This window comes from Staurois parvus, unplaced genomic scaffold (genome assembly GCF_062004578.1).
Source record: "Staurois parvus isolate SC_StPar_1 unplaced genomic scaffold, SC_StPar_1.0 ptg001059l, whole genome shotgun sequence".
Classification (NCBI taxonomy): domain Eukaryota; kingdom Metazoa; phylum Chordata; class Amphibia; order Anura; family Ranidae; genus Staurois; species Staurois parvus.
The window spans coordinates 1-21,623 of NW_028318855.1; the positions used below are offsets into that span (position 1 = coordinate 1).

General features: G+C 47.2%; 1 protein-coding gene across 4 annotated transcripts in view; it reads right to left on the reverse strand.

Moving 5' to 3' along the window:
- Nucleotides 1-116: 116 nt before the first annotated feature.
- The window catches only part of LOC149440691 (uncharacterized), a 101,527-nt gene continuing 80,020 nt past the window's right edge, over nt 117-21,623 (reverse strand). For 2 of the 4 annotated variants that reach the window (XM_089658235.1, XM_089658237.1), the window contains 2 exons: nt 7,258-7,379; nt 136-312 (listed from right to left, as the gene is read on the reverse strand). In XM_089658235.1, the coding sequence (XP_089514361.1) occupies nt 180-312; nt 7,258-7,379 (255 nt within the window). In that variant the 3' untranslated portion in view covers nt 136-179. Of the gene's footprint in view, nt 313-7,257; nt 7,380-21,623 lie in introns of all 4 variants that reach the window. The other 2 variants (XM_089658238.1, XM_089658236.1) reach the window with 2 other exon arrangements.

Genomic DNA, 21,623 nt, shown 5'->3' on the forward strand with positions numbered 1-21,623 from the left:
CCCTGTGAAATCGGGGACATTGTACATAACAGGGATACAGAGTTTGTATTGGGGGGGGGGCAGTCTGAAGGTAATCATCTCCAGGACTATGAACGGCTTTATGGAATATTCCGGAGGCCTGGTCTTGGGACAGTTGTCCATAGCAGGAGAGGGGCATGCTGGGTACATGTACATGGGCCCTACACATGAACACCATGAGCAATGTGACTTTGTGCACCTTGGGAGCAGACAGTGAATTCCTCGGGCTGGGCGTCCTTCTTGGATTTGAACGTTGGGTCGAGTTCCTCTGCGATGTTCCTTGGAGAATGCAGCCTGTAGGAGATTGAATATATGAATGAACGATCCCACCCAACATTCCAACCCTTCATCATGGGGCCAGACGAAGGTTCCACAAGTCGGGGGCCGGCAGCCATGTCCATGTTGGATCTGATAAGAAGACATGACGGCCCTCATACATTAAAGTCCAACTCCAGCCAAAACTTGGTTCCCTGCTGGGGAATCTCTCCTGACTTCCTGCCCGGGGGACACCCCGTCCCCTCACTTTTCCTGTCCTGGTGTCACAGTGAGCTATAAAAACCCAACAAGAGTTAAAACTTCCGGTTGAACTTGAAGGGTTAAAGGCAAATTTTTGTCTACATTTTGACTTTCCTTGTTCTTTGTCCCGACAGGCTCACCCCTCCCCCACTCCAGCGGCTGCACTTTGATGTCACTGCCTACAATGCAGGACCGGCAGCGGAGTCCACACCGAGGGGCCGCCCACATCCCGGGTATCGGCAGCCAGCGGGGCGAGAGATACGGTCCGTAAAATGAACGATTCCCTAGACAAAACGAGGGGGGGGGGTGTCGAAGGGGGGGGGGGGGAGCCCCACCACAAGGGAAGTTTTTACATTTCCCGGGAGAGCAGCTTTAAATTGTTTTTAAAGAACATAATCACACGATTGGCCCCAGAAACGAATGGCCCAGAAATGGCCGTCTTCATTTCCAGAAAAGGAAGGACTCTCCAGAATCTGATGACTTCACACAGATTGTGATTCACTGAAGCCGGCAGGCCCCGCCCTTAGGACCGCCTCTAAATGCATTTCCCCGGAAGGGGTCCCCCTGTCGGTCATCACCAAGTGACGCAGAGTTCAGTACTGACGTGTATTCCAGATACTACGGAGCTCATTCATGACTTCTCCGGTTTCATAGGATATTATTTTGTATCCATTCAAGCCCTGATGAATGGGGAGCTCCGCCCCCTGAAACGCGTTGGATAAACATACAGAACCGGCGTGGTGAGCCTTCGTTTGGACTAAATAGGTTGTGACTTCCAGCATCCTGGTTCTGTCTTTATTTCAGGTACTAATATAGAGCCGTCAATGTACTCCGCGCTTTACATATATATTGTACATTCACATCAGTCCCCGCCCCCGAGGAGCGTACAATCTAAGGTCCCTAACTCACATTCATACATACACAGACTAGGACCAATTTAGACAGGAACCAAGTAACCTACCAGCATGTTTTTGGTGTGTGGGAGGAAACCAGAGTACACGGAGGAAACCCACGCAGGCACAGGGAGAGCATGCAGACTCCAGGCAGGTGGTGCTGTGGTTGGGATTCGAACCGACGACCCGAGTACTGCCAATTGACATTGGCTCCCGCTGCTGTCAATCACAGCCAGTGAGCCAATCAGGAGAGAGAGGGGGCATGGCCGCTCTGTGGCTGTGTGTGTGAATGGACACGCAGCGCTGTTGCTCGGGAGTACGCCGGCTCAGTTTCCCGTCATAGCCAGCAGCTTGCAATGGGGGCACCCAACAGGCGGGAGAGGCCAGTAACGCAGGTGGGGGACTGGACTGCTCTATGTAAAACCATTACAGGGCGGGTAAGTATAGTATGTATAGGAAGTATATATGTTTGTCATTAAAAAAAGAAAAAAAAATCCCAAAAAAACAAAAAACAAAGACTTTAGTATCACTTTAAGGCTTGCCATGTTTGGTATCTATTGACTTGACGCAGCTTAAAGTCGTTCTAAAGGCTCAAGGCTTTTCACCTTCATGCATTACCCCCCCCAATACTCACCTAAGCCCCCTCATGATTCAGCGATGTGCACTGGGGTCTCGGCTATCCCAGGACTCCCTCTCCTCATTGGCTGGGACCGAAATTGGAGCCATTGACTCCCACTGCTGTCAATCACAGCCAGTGAACCAATGAGAAGAGAGAGGGCGGGGATGAGGCACAGCTCTGTGTGTGAATGGACACATGGAACAGCAGGTGCCCCCATAGCAAGCTGCTTGCTGTGGGGTCACCTGACAGGAGGAAGGGGCCAGGAGCCCCGGCGGGGGACCTGAGAAGAGGACGATCAAAACCACTACACAGAGCAGGTAAGAAATGTCATCTCCAAACATGGAAAGGTTTCTTCACAGTAAGAGCTGTGAGAATGTGGAATAGACTCCCTCCAGAGTTGGTTGTGGCCAGCTCAGTGGATTGCTGGATATAACATTTATAGGGAAAGGTGATCCAGGGAATATCCGATTGCCTCTCGGGGGGTCAGGAAGGAATGTTTCCCCTGCAGGAGGAGATTGGATCGTGCTTTGCTGGGTTTTTTGCCTTCCTCTGGATCAACTGTGGGTGGAGGATTGTAACTTGTTTTATGGTTGAACTGGATGGACTGTTGTCTTTTTTCATCCAGACTAACTATGTAACTATAACTATGTAACTGTAACTATGTAACTATGTAACTATAACTATGTAACTATGTAACTATAACTCTGTAACTATGTAACTATATAACTATATAACTATATAACTCTGTAACTCTGTAACTCTGTAACTCTGTAACTCTGTAACTCTGTAACTCTGTAACTCTGTAACTCTGTAACTCTGTAACTCTGTAACTCTGTAACTCTGTAACTCTGTAACTCTGTAACTCTGTAACTCTGTAACTCTGTAACTCTGTAACTATGTAACTATGTAACTATATAACTATAACGATGTAACTATGTAACTATAAACATGTTTGTTATTTTGTCTTTAGAATCACTTTAATCTTTTATATTTGGTTATAATATTGAGTTCATTTGCCCTAAAATTCCTTGTCGCGCATTTTTATCTTGAAATAGGAGTTTGATAAATAGCGACGCAAATATCACGCAGCTTAAAAAATTGCAACCACAACCACCTTACTCCGCAGGGTTTCTGCTTTCAGAAGATATATACCTTTTGGGGGGTTAAAGTAAATTCTAGGAAAAAAATGTACATTTTACCTTGTGTGCAAACCCCCCCCTCCCCACCCTAAAAAAAAAAAACTGCCCCAGTAGACAGGCGGTTAAAGAGGAGAGTCTATACCCCGCAGACTCCATGGTGCCGCTCATACCTCCGGGGCTTAGGACAGGTAAGTGACTCCACTGAACTGATTAATATAAATATCAGAAAGGAAGGATAAAGGACGGGAAATAATGGCGGCCATAGACGCTTCAGAAATCAGACGATTTTTCATCCGAAAGATTAATCGGTCGGTTTTCGCACTGTTGGTGGGTTAATTCGTCGGCCGGTTTTCGTGTTTTTTCCACATTTGGATTATCGGTCATGTTGGAAAACTTGTTAAAAACAACCGATTTTCACGGCAATGATGGTCAAATCGTACGATCGTTTATACAAAAAAAAATATGCGCATGAGCCGCGACCTGATATTTCCTGTGATATGTCATGATTTTTACGACTTGGTCGGACGATTCTCGTAATCATTGGTGGTCACATTCGTTTAACGAACGACCGATTTTTCGTTTACCGGATGAAAATACACCCGGTTTGCGAGCCGTCTATGGAAATAGGGGGGGACCACTGGTAAGGGGGGGGGGGGGGGTTGAAGGGAGGGAGATGGGGAAATGTTTCCATATATAGATTGGAGAATGTTGGAGTAAATGGAAATTGTAATATTTATACGGATGATAAAATATAAAAAAAAAAAAAAAAAAAAAAAAAAAAGAGGACGGTCGCCCCATTTCAGGAGTCTGATGCCCGGCACACTGACGGCACACTGACGGCACACTGACTGCACACTGACGGCACACTGACTGCACACTGACGGCACACTGACTGCACACTGACGGCACACTGACTGCACACAGCTTTGTACGCATCCTGCTGAATGCTTCTCGTGTAGAACGACCCGCACCGCAGGCTGACGCCTACAGAATGTAATGAGTAGATTTCCACCGCGTTACACTGGTACGTGGCCCCCGACGCGCGGGCCGTGGTTATTTTTAGAAATCTGGTTTCTCAAAAAGGATAAACGAACGTGCAGCAAAAAAAAAAAAAAAAAACAACAAAAACAAAAACCCACGGAGTGGAATGAGCCACCAGAAATAGAACGGGTTATCGGCGGAGGGAAATGTGGTGCGGCCAGAATGTGTTCCATTTCTTACGGGGATGGCGGTTGGGTCAGACCTGTGAAGTGGAGACATCGGCCCGGCCTAAGACCACAAAAGGTCAGCGACACCAAAACTACAAACCAGTCATCTGTTCCTTCAACACCATTATACAGGAGGGCGATCAGTTCATCCATTCACCATCCATTCACCATCCATTCACCCCCAAAACATCGCAGAAATTAGAACAAGTACACCCCAAAAACGACTAATGAAAAATATTAAAACAGCAGCACAGCGGCTAAATGGTTGGCACTTCCCCCTGGCAGTACTCAAGTCGTCGGTTTGAATCCAAACCACAGCACCACCTGCCTGGAGTTTGCATGTTCTCCCTGTGCCTGCGTGGGTTTCCTCCGGGGACTCCGGTTTCCTCCCACACTCCAAAGACATGCTGAGAGGTGAATTGGATCCTGTCTATATTGTCCCTAGTATGTGTATGTATGAATGTAAGTTAGGGACCTTAGATTGTACGCTCCTCGGGGGCGGGGACTGATGGAATGTACAATATATATGTAAAGCGCGGAGTACATTGACAGCGATATATAAGGACCTGAAATAAAGACAGAACCAGGATGCTGGAAGTCACAACCTATTTAGTCCAAACGAAGGCTCACCACGCCGGTTCTGTATGTTTATCCAACGCGTTTCAGGGGGCGGAGCTCCCCATTCATCAGGGCTTGAATGGATACAAAATAATATCCTATGAAACAGGTGAAGTCATGAATGAGCTCCGTAGTACCTGGAATACACGTCAGTACTGAACTCTGCGTCACTTGGTGATGACCGACAGGGGGACCCCTTCCGGGGAAATGCATTTAGAGGCGGTCCTAAGGGCGGGGCCTGATGGGAAGGTACAATATACAGTTGTGCTCAAAAGTCTCCCTCCCCCGGCAGAAATTGTGGCATTGATATTGAACATATGACGGATCTGCCACAAAATGGTCTTTTATTGGAGGATGATGATCACATGACACCATTTATCACAGAGTTGTTTGGCTCCTTTTTAAATCCTAATAACAGAAATCACCCAAATGGCCCGCATCAGAAGTCTCCGCCCCCAGGATCAGACGTCCCCGCCCCCAGGATCAGACGTCCCCGCCCCCAGGATCAGACGTCCCCGCCCCCAGGATCAGACGTCTCCGCCCCCAGGATCAGACGTCTCCGCCCCCAGGATCAGACGTCTCCGCCCCCAGGATCAGACGTCTCCGCCCCCAGGATCAGACGTCTCCGCCCCCCGGATCAGACGTCTCCGCCCCCGGATCAGACGTCTCCGCCCCCCGGATCAGAAGTCTCCACCCTCAGGATCAGAAGTCTCCGCCCCCTGGAATGTTCGGCCTTTGTACAGGCACACAAGGGGACACACATGGGTTAAAATGCCAATTAGAGGTTAATGTCCCACATCTGTGGCTTTTTAAATTGCAATTAGTGTTCAGAAAAGAACTGTCAAAAGACCTGCGTAACAAGGTAATGGAACTTTATAAAGATGGAAAAGGACATAAAAGATGTCCAAAGCCTTGAATCCCGGACAATTCTTCTGGCAGTTGTGGCTGCAATCTTTCTTGGTATCCTTGACCTTGGCTTGGTATCCAGAGATCCCCGAACTTTCCACTTCTTAATAGGTGATCTAACAGCACTGATTGGCATATTCAAGGCTTTGGATATCTTTTTATGTCCTTTTCCATCTTTATAGAGTTCCATTACCTTGTTACGCAGGACTTTTGACAGTTCTTTTCTGAACACTGGGCCAGTTAATACTCTAAGGCCCATACTGCTTCACAAACATGACCTGCAAGAAACATTATAGAAAGCAGTCTATGAAAAATACGCCCAGGTCCAGCCAAAAATGAAAACAGAAAAGGGTTCAAATCTAGTGTTTGAGGAAATTTTCCCGCACTTCCTGTCAGAACAGGAAGTGATAGGAAATCCCTCCAACGGGAACACAGACCAGGCGGGTTTTAGTAGAATGAAGAAAGGTTCGAACTTCTGACTGTTTTTATGGCAGTTCGTGTTTTCCAGTCCAGTCCAGTGACAACCCCTTCTACCCATTTCTCTTGTAGGTGTCATAAGGACAGGAACTGAAGGAAAATTTACCCAACAGGGAAAACCGAGAGACAGAAACCTGATAAAATGTTAACTTTCCCCCAATCTTTCCAAAACTGAAAGAAACAGAAGACAGTTTGGCTGGAGTTCGGCTTAAACGTTTCTTGTACTTGGTGGACTGTGTAATCTTAGTTGGTGGACTGTGGAATCTGAGTTGGTGGACTGTGTAGTCTTAGTTGGGGGACTGTGTAGTCTTAGTTGGGGGACTGTGTAGTCTTAGTTGGGGGACTGTGGAATCTGAGTTGGTGGACTGTGGAATCGCAGTTGGTGGTCTGTGTAATCTTAGTTGGTGGACTGTGTAGTCTTAGTCGGTGGACTGTGGAATCTGAGTCGGTGGACTGTGGAATCTGAGTTGGTGGACTGTGTAGTCTTAGTTGGGGGACTGTGTAGTCTTAGTTGGGGGACTGTGTAGTCTTAGTCGGTGGACTGTGAAGTCTTAGTCGGTGGACTGTGAAGTCTTAGTCGGTGGACTGTGAAGTCTTAGTCGGTGGTCTGTGAAGTCTTAGTCGGTGGACGGTGGAATCTTAGTTGGTGGACTGTGTAATCTGAGTTGGTGGACTGTGTAATATTAGTCGGTGGTCTGTGTAATCGCAGTTGGTGGTCTGTGTAATCGCAGTTGGTGGTCTGTGTAATCTGAGTTGGTGGTCTGTGTAATCTGAGTTGGTGGACTGTGGAATCGCAGTTGGTGGACTGTGTAGTCGCAGTCGGTGGACTGTGTAGTCGCAGTCGGTGGACTGTGTAATCTTACTTGGCCTGGTCACAAGTTGCGTCCACAGCCAGCAGCTCCATCTTCTCCGGTGTGCGGCACTCGGTCGGTGATGCCAGTCCCTCAGAGTCCAAGCGTCCTTGGTTGTCAGAAGGCACTTCATTCTGAGGAAACCAAATAGGATGTTACCGAGTTATCCCAGCCAACCCGAGGAGCACAAATCTTCACAACCCTTCGTGATATCTCCCCATGTCCTACAAAGTCCACCCAGGACTGGAACCTGAGAATGATATCTCCCCATTATCCTACAAAGTCCACCCAGGACTGGAACCTGAGAATATCTCCCCATTATCCTACAAAGTCCACCCAGGACTGGAACCTGAGAATATCTCCCCATTATCCTACAAAGTCCACCCAGGACTGGAACCTGAGAATATCTCCCCATTATCCTACAAAGTCCACCCAGGACTGGAACCTGAGAATATCTCCCCATTATCCTACAAAGTCCACCCAGGACTGGAACCTGACAATGATATCTCCCCATTATCCTACAAAGTCCACCCAGGACTGGAACCTGAGAATGAACAGCCTGGACATTTGGTCCCCAAGGTGCACTTCCTCATGGCAGGCAATAGAAGTCTTTGTACTTGAACCGCAAACCATGGGGGATGGGGTGACCACCAATGAAGACGTTACCCCTACCTAGAGTGAGGAGTCTTCAAGTCAAACTCCATTCACCAAAAAACAACTCTTCCAATATGTGTAACCTGGAGACCCGTCACCAGAACATTCATCATTTATAGGACTGTTTGGACAACGAATATATTATATGTGATTTCCACAGAAAGTCCCCCTTTGTGTCGACACCCCAAAGCCACGAGACTGGTGCTGGGGGCCGCCATCTTGGAAGTGAGGTCAGCACCCCCAGGAGAAATCATTGTATTCTCCTTCATTCCTCCCCCCAACAGCTACATAAAAGGTTAGAGGAGGCGGGCCGGAGAAAGGGGTGGGAGGGCTGGAGAAAGTGGTGGGGGGAGGGTTGGAGAAAGGTGCCGGAGAAATGGGCGGGAGGGAGGGCCGGAGAAAGGGGCGGGGGGAGGGTCGGAGAAAGTGGTGGGGGGAGGGTCGGAGAAAGTGGTGGGGGGAGGGTCGGAGAAAGGTGCCGGAGAAATGGGCAGGAGGGAGGGCCGGAGAAAGGGGCGGGGGGAGGGCCGGAGAAAGTGGCAGGGGGAGGGGCGGAGGGCCGGAGAAAGTGGCAGGGGGAGGGGCGGAGGGCCGGAGAAAGTGGCGGGGGGAGGGTCGGAGAAAGGGGCCTGAGAAATGGGCGGGGAGGGAGGGTCAGAGAAAGGGGTGGGAGGGCTGGAGAAAGGGACCGGAGAAAGGGGCCGGAGAAAGGGGCCGGAGAAAGGGGCGGGGGGAGGGCTGGAGAAAGGGGCGGGAGAAATGGGTGGGAGGGAGGGCCGGAGAAAGGGGCGGGAGGGCTGGAGAAAGGGGAAGGAGAAAGGGGCGGGAGGGCTGGAGAAAGGGGAAGGAGAAAGGGGCGGGAAGGCTGGAGAAAGGGGAAGGAGAAAGGGGCGTGAAGGCTGGAGAAAGGGGCGGGGAGAGGGGGGAGAGGAGGGGCGAAGGAGCTGGTCCAGCTCAGACAGTAATTAAACGGTCCCAGACAAGGGGAGGGCTATGACAAGCGAGGAGGAAAAGGGCTGAAAGCTGCCACCTTCTGGAGTCTCCATTCCCAGACATTTCAGAGGCACATAAAGTCAATTACAATTATTTCAGGAAAAGAAAACTTCCGGAAACACTGAGAACCCGACTGTCCCGCGCCCCACCTACTACTATGGTTCACGTTTCATGGACTCTCTAACATATTCCTGTGGTCTCAAAAGTCGTTCTTTTAAACGTTTTTAAATCGGCACTTCTCATTATAATCCCTGGTGTTCCTGCCATGAAAGTCCTTGTTCAGGCACTTCCTGTTATAGGGTGACAACGCTCTATGCATTTGTCCCAACTGTGCTCATGCGTTGTCACCCTGTCATACAAGCTTCCAATGGGGACTCTGTACCTCTCTAAATCCATTCTGATCACTATTAACCACTTGCCTACCAGGCACTTATACCCCCTTCCCCCCCAGGCCAATTTTCAGCTTTCAGCGCTGCCGCACTTTGATTGACAATTGCGCGGTCATGCAACATTGTACCCATATGCAATTTTGATCATTTTTTTCTCACAAATAGAGCTTTCTTTTGGTGGTATTTAATCACCACTGGGCGCTTTACTTTTTGCGCTATAAATTAAAAAAAGTGCAAAAAATTTGAAAAAAAAAAAAAAAGTTTATTTGTTTCTTTTATAAAATTTTTCAAACAGGTATTTTTTCTCCTTCACTGATTTGCGTTGATGAGGCGGCACTGATGGGCACTGATAGGCGGCACTGATAGGCAGCACTAAAGGGCACTGATAGGCAGTACTAATGAGGTGGCACGGATAGGCGGCACTGATAGACAGCACTAATTAGGGGTCACGGATAGGCGGCACTGATATGCAGCACTGATAGGCGGCACTGATAGGTGACACTGATGATGGGTACTGATAGACGGCACTGACTGGCATCACTTCTGGGCACTGACTGGCACAACCCCTGGGCACTGACTGGTGGCACTGACTGGCAGCACTGGTGGGTGGCACTGGTGGACAGCACTGGTGGGTGGGCACAGGTGGGTGGCACTGGTGGGCACAGGTGGGTGGCGCTGGTGGGCACAGGTGGGTGGGCACAGGTGGGTGGCACTGCTGGGCACATGTAGGTGGCACTGCAGAGTGGCACAGGTGGGGGCACTGCTGGGCACAGGTGGGGGCACTGCTGGGCACAGGTGGGGGCACTGCTGGGAATGGGTGGGCGGGGCTAGTGGGCGCACAGCTGATCGGAACTTGCGGGGGTCACTGCTGGGCACCGATCATCAGGGCACTGATCATCAGTGCCCTGATGATCGGTGCCGATCCCCGCTCTGACAACTGCCGGTTCTCGGCAGTACTTTCCTCACGATCTGACAGCGTGAGGAAAGTGCAGCCGAGAACCGGCACTTGCATTTTCCTGTGATCAGCGTGTCATTGGACACCGCTGATCACGTGGTAAAAGGCCGGTGGGATCGGCCTTTCACCACATCTCGTGATCAGCTGTGTCCGTAGGACACAGCGATCACGGAGATCGCCGGGTGCGCGCCCCCTGGGGCGCGCAGGAGAGCGCGTTCTGGGAGGACGTCATATGACGTCCACTCAGAACTGGCCGGCCGCGGTGAAGCCGTCATTCGGCTATGCGCGGTCGGCAAGTGGTTAATAAACAATGTTACTTTGTATCTCTCTATCTCCCGTCTGATCGATGTTTATAAACAATGTTACTTTGTATCTCTCCATCTCCCGTCTGATCGATGTTTATAAACAATGTTACTTTGTATCTCTCTATCTCCCGTCTGATCGATGTTTATAAACAATGTTACTTTGTATCTCTCATCTAATCGATGTTTATAAACAATGTTACTTTGTATCTCTCCATCTCCCGTCTGATCGATGTTTATAAACAATGTTACTTTGTATCTCTCTATCTCCCGTCTGATCGATGTTTATAAACAATGTTACTTTGTATCTCTCTATCTCCCGTCTGATCGATGTTTATAAACAATGTTACTTTGTATCTCTCCATCTCCCGTCTGATCGATGTTTATAAACAATGTTACTTTGTATCTCTCCATCTCCCGTCTGATCGATGTTTATAAACAATGTTACTTTGTATCTCTCCATCTCCCGTCTGATCGATGTTTATAAACAATGTTACTTTGTATCTCTATCTCCCGTCTGATCGATGTTTATAAACAATGTTACTTTGTATCTCTCTATCTCCCGTCTGATCGATGTTTATAAACAATGTTACTTTGTATCTCTCCATCTCCCGTCTGATCGATGTTTATAAACAATGTTACTTTGTATCTCTCCATCTCCCGTCTGATCGATGTTTATAAACAATGTTACTTTGTATCTCTCTATCTCCCGTCTGATCGATGTTTATAAACAATGTTACTTTGTATCTCTATCTCCCGTCTGATCGATGTTTATAAACAATGTTACTTTGTATCTCTCTATCTCCCGTCTGATCGATGTTTATGAACAATGTTACTTTGTATCTCTCCATCTCCAGTCTGATCGATGTTTATAAACAATGTTACTTTGTATCTCTATCTCCAGTCTGATCGATGTTTATAAACAATGTTACTTTGTATCTCTATCTCCCGTCTGATCGATGTTTATAAACAATGTTATTTTGTATCTCTCCATCTCCAGTCTGATCGATGTTTATAAACAATGTTACTTTGTATCTCTCCATCTCCCGTCTGATCGATGTTTATAAACAATGTTACTTTGTATCTCTCCATCCCCCGTCTGATCGATGTTTATAAACAATGTTACTTTGTATCTCTCTATCTCCCGTCTGATCGATGTTTATAAACAATGTTACTTTGTATCTCTCCATCCCCCGTCTGATCGATGTTTATAAACAATGTTACTTTGTATCTCTCTATCTCCCGTCTGATCGATGTTTATAAACAATGTTACTTTGTATCTCTCCATCCCCCGTCTGATCGATGTTTATAAACAATGTTACTTTGTATCTCTCTATCTCCCGTCTGATCGATGTTTATAAACAATGTTACTTTGTATCTCTCCATCTCCCGTCTGATCGATGTTTATAAACAATGTTACTTTGTATCTCTATCTCCCGTCTGATCGATGTTTATAAACAATGTTACTTTGTATCTCTCTATCTCCAGTCTGATCGATGTTTATAAACAATGTTACTTTGTATCTCTCATCTAATCGATGTTTATAAACAATGTTACTTTGTATCTCTCATCTAATCGATGTTTATAAACAATGTTACTTTGTATCTCTATCCCCCGTCTGATCGATGTTTATAAACAATGTTACTTTGTATCTCTCCATCTCCAGTCTGATCGATGTTTATAAACAATGTTACTTTGTATCTCTCCATCTCCCGTCTGATCGATGTTTATAAACAATGTTACTTTGTATCTCTCCATCCCCCGTCTGATCGATGTTTATAAACAATGTTACTTTGTATCTCTCCATCTCCCGTCTGATCGATGTTTATAAACAATGTTACTTTGTATCTCTCCATCTCCCGTCTGATCGATGTTTATAAACAATGTTACTTTGTATCTCTATCTCCCGTCTGATCGATGTTTATAAACAATGTTACTTTGTATCTCTCTATCTCCCGTCTGATCGATGTTTATAAACAATGTTACTTTGTATCTCTCCATCTCCCGTCTGATCGATGTTTATAAACAATGTTACTTTGTATCTCTCTATCTCCCGTCTGATCGATGTTTATAAACAATGTTACTTTGTATCTCTATCTCCCGTCTGATCGATGTTTATAAACAATGTTACTTTGTATCTCTCCATCTCCCGTCTGATCGATGTTTATAAACAATGTTACTTTGTATCTCTATCTCTCGTCTGATCGATGTTTATAAACAATGTTACTTTGTATCTCTCCGTCTCCCGTCTGATCGATGTTTATAAACAATGTTACATTGTATCTCTCTATCTCCCGTCTGATTGATGTTTATGAACAATGTTACTTTGTATCTCTCCATCTCCAGTCTGATCGATGTTTATAAACAATGTTACTTTGTATCTCTCTATCTCCCGTCTGATCGATGTTTATAAACAATGTTACTTTGTATCTCTCCATCTCCCGTCTGATCGATGTTTATAAACAATGTTACTTTGTATCTCTATCTCCCGTCTGATCGATGTTTATAAACAATGTTATTTTGTATCTCTCCATCTCCAGTCTGATCGATGTTTATAAACAATGTTACTTTGTATCTCTCCATCTCCAGTCTGATCGATGTTTATAAACAATGTTATTTTGTATCTCTCCATCTCCAGTCTGATCGATGTTTATAAACAATGTTACTTTGTATCTCTCCATCTCCCGTCTGATCGATGTTTATAAACAATGTTACTTTGTATCTCTCTATCTCCCGTCTGATCGATGTTTATAAACAATGTTACTTTGTATCTCTCCATCCCCCGTCTGATCGATGTTTATAAACAATGTTACTTTGTATCTCTCTATCTCCCGTCTGATCGATGTTTATAAACAATGTTACTTTGTATCTCTCCATCCCCCGTCTGATCGATGTTTATAAACAATGTTACTTTGTATCTCTCTATCTCCCGTCTGATCGATGTTTATAAACAATGTTACTTTGTATCTCTCCATCTCCCGTCTGATCGATGTTTATAAACAATGTTACTTTGTATCTCTCCATCTCCCGTCTGATCGATGTTTATAAACAATGTTACTTTGTATCTCTATCTCCCGTCTGATCGATGTTTATAAACAATGTTACTTTGTATCTCTCCATCTCCCGTCTGATCGATGTTTATAAACAATGTTACTTTGTATCTCTCCATCTCCCGTCTGATCGATGTTTATAAACAATGTTACTTTGTATCTCTCTATCTCCCGTCTGATCGATGTTTATAAACAATGTTACTTTGTATCTCTCCATCCCCCGTCTGATCGATGTTTATAAACAATGTTACTTTGTATCTCTATCTCCCGTCTGATCGATGTTTATAAACAATGTTACTTTGTATCTTTATCTCCCGTCTGATCGATGTTTATAAACAATGTTACTTTGTATCTCTATCTCCCGTCTGATCGATGTTTATAAACAATGTTACTTTGTATCTCTATCTCCCGTCTGATCGATGTTTATAAACAATGTTACTTTGTATCTCTATCTCCCGTCTGATCGATGTTTATAAACAATGTTACTTTGTATCTCTATCTCCCGTCTGAGCGATGTTTATAAACAATGTTACTTTGTATCTCTATCTCCCGTCTGATCGATGTTTATAAACAATGTTACTTTGTATCTCTCCATCTCCCGTCTGATCGATGTTTATAAACAATGTTACTTTGTATCTCTATCTCCCGTCTGATCGATGTTTATAAACAATGTTACTTTGTATCTCTCCATCTCCCGTCTGATCGATGTTTATAAACAATGTTACTTTGTATCTCTCCATCTCCCGTCTGATCGATGTTTATAAACAATGTTACTTTGTATCTCTCTATCTCCCGTCTGATCGATGTTTATAAACAATGTTACTTTGTATCTCTCCATCCCCCGTCTGATCGATGTTTATAAACAATGTTACTTTGTATCTCTATCTCCCGTCTGATCGATGTTTATAAACAATGTTACTTTGTATCTCTATCTCCCGTCTGATCGATGTTTATAAACAATGTTACTTTGTATCTCTATCCCCCGTCTGATCGATGTTTATAAACAATGTTACTTTGTATCTCTCCATCTCCCGTCTGATCGATGTTTATAAACAATGTTACTTTGTATCTCTCTATCTCCCGTCTGATCGATGTTTATAAACAATGTTACTTTGTATCTCTCCATCCCCCGTCTGATCGATGTTTATAAACAATGTTACTTGGTATCTCTATCTCCCGTCTGATCGATGTTTATAAACAATGTTACTTTGTATCTCTCTATCTCCCGTCTGATCGATGTTTATAAACAATGTTACTTTGTATCTCTCTATCTCCCGTCTGATCGATGTTTATAAACAATGTTACTTTGTATCTCTCCATCCCCCGCCTGATCGATGTTTATAAACAATGTGTCAGGTGGTCTTGTCTTGATGGCAGCATCTACTAGAACGGCTTCATTTATAAAGCAACTCCTGGCTGTAATTTCAGGAATGGAGGCTCTCCAGTAAGTAGGACGAGGGGTGCTGCAGGACGGGGCAGGAGGACTGGATGTACTGCACACCATTTGTAATTCGATGACGATTATTTGGCGCACGGCCTCCGAAACTGGTTCAGCTCTCTGACAATACAGTTCAAAATCCGGGAGACGAGTTATTTTCTGCCAACCTCCTCAGATCTGCGGAGAATCGGGAATGGACGCACACAGAAGCGGAATCAGGAATGGACGCACACAGAAGCGGAATCAGGAATGGACGCACACAGAAGAGGAATCAGGAATGGACGCACACAGCGGAGGAATCAGGAATGGACGCACACAGCGGAGGAATCAGGAATGGACGCACACAGCGGAGGAATCAGGAATGGACACACACAGAAGAGGAATCAGGAATGGACGCACACAGAAGAGGAATCAGGAATGGACGCACACAGAAGAGGAATCAGGAATGGACGCACACAGAAGAGGAATCAGGAATGGACGCACACAGCGGAGGAATCAGGAATGGACGCACACAGCGGAGGAATCAGGAATGGACGCACACAGCGGAGGAATCAGGAATGGACACACACAGAAGAGGAATCAGGAATGGACGCACACAGAAGAGGAATCAGGAATGGACGCACACAGAAGAGGAATCAGGAATGGACGCACACAGAAGAGGAATCAGGAATGGACGCACACAGAAGCGGAATCAGGAATGGACGCACACAGAAGCGGAATCAGGAATGGACGCACACAGAAGCGGAATCAGGAATGGACGCACACAGAAGCGGAATCACGAATGGACGCACACAGAAGCGGAATCGGGAATGGACGCACACAGAAGAGGAATCAGGAATGGACGCACACAGAAGAGGAATCGGGAATGGACGCACACAGCGGAGGAATCAGGAATGGACACACACAGAAGAGGAATCAGGAATGGACGCACACAGAAGAGGAATCAGGAATGGACGCACACAGAAGAGGAATCAGGAATGGACGCACACAGAAGCGGAATCAGGAATGGACGCACACAGAAGCGGAATCAGGAATGGACGCACACAGAAGCGGAATCAGGAATGGACGCACACAGAAGCGGAATCACGAATGGACGCACACAGAAGAGGAATCGGGAATGGACGCACACAGAAGAGGAATCAGGAATGGACGCACACAGAAGAGGAATCGGGAATGGACGCACACAGAAGAGGAATCACGAATGGACGCACACAGCGGAGGAATCAGGAATGGACGCACACAGCGGAGGAATCAGGAATGGACGCACACAGAAGAGGAATCAGGAATGGACGCACACAGAAGAGGAATCAGGAATGGACGCACACAGAAGCGGAATCACGAATGGACGCACACAGAAGAGGAATCAGGAATGGACGCACACAGAAGAGGAATCAGGAATGGACGCACACAGAAGAGGAATCAGGAATGGACGCACACAGAAGAGGAATCAGGAATGGACGCACACAGAAGAGGAATCAGGAATGGACGCACACAGAAGAGGAATCAGGAATGGACGCACACAGAAGAGGAATCAGGAATGGACGCACACAGAAGAGGAATCGGGAATGGACGCACACAGAAGAGGAATCACGAATGGACGCACACAGCGGAGGAATCAGGAATGGACGCACACAGCGGAGGAATCAGGAATGGACGCACACAGAAGAGGAATCAGGAATGGACGCACACAGAAGCGGAATCAGGAATGGACGCACACAGAAGAGGAATCAGGAATGGACGCACACAGAAGCAGAATCTGGCTGCACGCTGACAGTTATCACAACGCCATCCGAGCGACTCCGGAGGAAATCATCGATGTTTGTTGGGGGTTCATTTTTGAAGCCTCACAGTGATGATCAGAGGAAAGGATGGATGGTGCTGCGCTCCCCCCGATGAGCCGCCGTTCGGCTTCCTGCTCTGTATCAGCTGATCGCTGTGGTTGCTCATTACCCAGCAAAGAGGAAATCTCTTCCAGAAATCGCAGCTCTATATCTAGAAATGGCCGCGGCTGACGCAACTGCAGAGGAAGTTCTAGAACGGCGCCTTCTGGTAACTGAGATGAGCCGGCCGCAGGACTGGTGATGGCGGCCAGAAAAACCAACAGCAAGGTGTCTGAGGTGAGCAGGCCTTGCAGAGTGCACCGGGTGGTCACATGGTGCTCATACAACGCCCGGCCTGAAGGCTACAGAGCCAGAACCTCAACCTGCAGATCCACGACAACGTGAGAACTAACTGCGGGACACGAGAACTAACTGCGTGACACGAGAACTAACTGCGTGACACGAGAACTAACTGCGGGACACGAGAACTAACTGCGGGACACGAGAACTAACTGCGGGACACGAGAACTAACTGCGGGACACCAGAACTAACTGCGGGACACCAGAACTAACTGCGGGACACCAGAACTAACTGCGGGACACGAGAACCAACTGCGGGACACGAGAACCAACTGCGGGACACGAGAACCAACTGCGAGACACGACAACCAACTGCGTGACACGACAACCAACTGCGTGACACGAGAACCAACTGCGGGACACGAGAACCAACTGCGGGACACGAGAACCAACTGCGGGACACGAGAACCAACTGCGGGACACGAGAACCAACTGCGGGACACGAGAACCAACTGCGGGACACGAGAACCAACTGCGGGACACGAGAACCAACTGCGGGACACGAGAACCAACTGCGGGACACGAGAACCAACTGCGAGACACGACAACCAACTGCGTGACACGACAACCAACTGCGTGACACGACAACCAACTGCGGGACACGAGAACCAACTGCGGGACACGAGAACCAACTGCGGGACACGAGAACCAACTGCGGGACACGAGAACCAACTGCGGGACACGAGAACCAACTGCGGGACACGACAACCAACTGCGTGACACGAGAACTAACTGCGTGACATGAGAACTCCCTACGTGACGCGAGAACTAACTGCGTGACGCGAGAACTAACTGCGTGACACGAGAACTAACTGCGTGACGCGAGAACTAACTGCGTGACGCGAGAACTAACTGCGTGACATGAGAACTCCCTACATGACGCGAGAACTAACTGCGTGACATGAGAACTCCCTGCGTGACACAAGAACTAACTGCGTGACACGAGAACTGCGTGACACGAGAACTAACTGCGTGACACGAGAACTAACTGCGTGACACGAGAACTAACTGCGGGACACGAGAACTAACTGCGGGACACGAGAACTAACTGCGGGACACGAGAACTAACTGCGGGACACGAGAACTAACTGCGGGACACGAGAACCAACTGCGGGACACGAGAACCAACTGCGGGACACGAGAACCAACTGCGGGACACGAGAACCAACTGCGAGACACGACAACCAACTGCGTGACACGACAACCAACTGCGTGACACGACAACCAACTGCGGGACACGAGAACCAACTGCGGGACACGAGAACCAACTGCGGGACACGAGAACCAACTGCGGGACACGAGAACCAACTGCGGGACACGAGAACCAACTGCGGGACACGACAACCAACTGCGGGACACGACAACCAACTGCGTGACACGAGAACTAACTGCGTGACACGAGAACTAACTGCGTGACATGAGAACTCCCTACGTGACGCGAGAACTAACTGCGTGACACGAGAACTAACTGCGTGACACGAGAACTAACTGCGTGACGCGAGAACTAACTGCGTGACGCGAGAACTAACTGCGTGACGCGAGAACTAACTGCGTGACATGAGAACTCCCTACGTGACGCGAGAACTAACTGCGTGACATGAGAACTCCCTGCGTGACACGAGAACTAACTGCGTGACACGAGAACTAACTGCGTGACACGAGAACTAACTGCGGGACACGAGAACTAACTGCGGAACATGAGAACTAACTGCGTGACACGAGAACTAACTGCGGGACATGAGAACTAACTGCGGGACACGAGAACTAACTGCCATTTTATTACAGTTGTGTTGAAAATACTAGCCGTCAGACATCACTAACCGGATCAATCGCTGTTTTTGGTGGAAATGATATTCCTACATGGCAGATAATTTCCTAGCAGGTGTAGTAGAGTCATAGAAATCCAACAGACCCGACAGTCATGACATGCATGCTGCTGATTCTGTGTCATTGAATCACTCATTGAGGGGCGTGGTCACAATAATAGCCGTGTGGAGTTCTATTAGTGAGGTCATTCATTCTTTGGTGGCAATTATTGCCCTTATTTAAGGAAGGAAGGCAGCAAATGTTGGACATGCTGGTTACAGTGCATTTCTCTCTGAAATTCTGAGGAAAATGGGTGGTTCCAGACATTGTTCAGAAGAACAGCGCACCTTGATTAAAAAGTTGATTGGAGGGGAAAACATATAAAGAAGTGCAGAAAATGATCGGCTGCTCAGCTAAAATGATGGCAAATGCTTTAAAATGGCAACCAAAACCTGAAAGACGCGGAAGAAAGCGAAAAACTGCCATTGGAATGGAGAGAAGAATAGCCAAAATGGGGCGGACTCAGCCAACAATCAGCTCCAGGAAGATGAAAGAAGGTGTGACATTCCCTGTGAGGACTCAGCCAACAATCAGCTCCAGGAAGATGAAAGAAGGTGTGACGTTCCCTGTGAGGACTGTTACAATTAGAAGACGCCGATGTGAAGCCAAGCTATCTGCAAGAAGTCCCCGCAAAGTCCCACTGTTGGGAAAAAGACGTGTGCTGAAGAGGTTACAATCTGCCAAAGAGCACAATGACTGGCCTAAAGAGAAATGACGCAACATTTTGTGGGCTGATGGAAGTAAGATTGTTCTTTTTGGGTCTAGTGGGCGGAGACAGTTTGTCAGACGACCCCCAAACACTGAATTCAAGCCACAGTACACTGTGAAGACCGTGAAGCATGGTGGTGCAAGCATCATGATATGGGGATGTTTCCCATACTACAGTGTTTGGCCTATTTATCGCATACCAGGGATCATGGATCAGTTTGAATCCATCAGAATACTTGAAGAGGTCATGCTGCCTTATGCTGAAGAGGAAATGCCCTTGAAATGGGGGTTCCAACAAGACAACGACCCCAAACACACCAGTAAACGGGCAACATCTTGGTTCCAGACCAACAAGATGGACGTTATGGAGTGGCCAGCCCAATCCCCGGATCTTCATCCAATAGAAAACTTGTGGGGTGACATCAAAAATGCCGTTTCTGAGGCCAAACCAAGAAATAGAGAAGAACTGTGGAATGTGGTCCAATCATCCTGGGCTGGAATACCTGATCACAGGGGCCAGAAGTTGGGGGACTCCATGCAACACAGATGTACAGCAGTTCTCAGAAACAGTGCGACTACAACCAAATATTCATGAAGTCATTCAAAGGAAATCTTCAAACATTTCTCAGTTTATATAGTGAATGTTGGAGTTTGTAAAGAAGAATACAAACACGGCCATTTTTTTGAACCGTCTAATATTCACTTTTCTTCCATTTTTTTAGAGGAACAACACAAATTTGATGTATTTTTCTTCATGTTGTGATTTGGAATAGAATGTGTCGTGTTCCCAATGCATTTGTGTGGATGGAAATAAAAGGATTAGAAGGATTTGCAGCTTTACTCACTTTTTCCATCACACAGATATTATATTGAACACAACTGTATGTGAGAACAAAACAACAACTTGTCTTCATCCAATGCAAAGAGGCAGCACTGAGTGACACCAGACACGGCCCCCAGCAATGGCTGCATGTCATTTCTCAGGGTGGGTTTCCAGATGGTGACAACAGTGGGCCACAGCTAAATAATATGGGCTGAAACTGTTACCTGATGGGCAGAGGTCTCCAAACTGTGCCCTGGGGGCCGCATGTGGCCCTTTGCCAGCCTCTAACCGGCCCTTGGGGCACTATTCCTCTGAATGATACAAGACACTATTCCTCCCACTGACACCAATGATGGGGCCCTATTCCTCCCACTGACACCAACAATGGGGCACTATTCCTCCCACTGACACCAACAATGGGGCACTATTCCTCCCACTGACACCAACAATGGGTCACTACTCCTTCCACTGATACCAACGAGGGGGGGCACTAGTCCTCCACTGACACCAACAATGGGGCACTATTCCTCCCATTGACACCAACGATGGGGCACTATTCCTCCCACTGACACCAATGATGGGGCACTATTCCTCCCACTGACACCAAAGATGGGGCACAATTCCTCTCACTGACACCAACGATGGGGCACAATTCCTCCCACTGACACCAAAGATGGGGCACAATTCCTCCCACTGACACCAAAGATGGGGCACTATTCCTCCCACTGACACCAAAGATGGGGCACTATTCCTCCCACTGACACCAACAATGGGGCACTATTCCTCTCACTGACACCAACAATGGGGCACTATTCCTCCCACTGACACCAACAATGGGGCACTATTCCTCCCACTGACACCAATGATGGGGCACTATTCCTCCCACTGACACCAATGATGGGGCACTATTCCTCCCACTGACACCAATGATGGGGCACTATTCCTCCCACTGACACCAAAGATGGGGCACAATTCCTCCCACTGACACCAAAGATGGGGCACAATTCCTCCCACTGACAC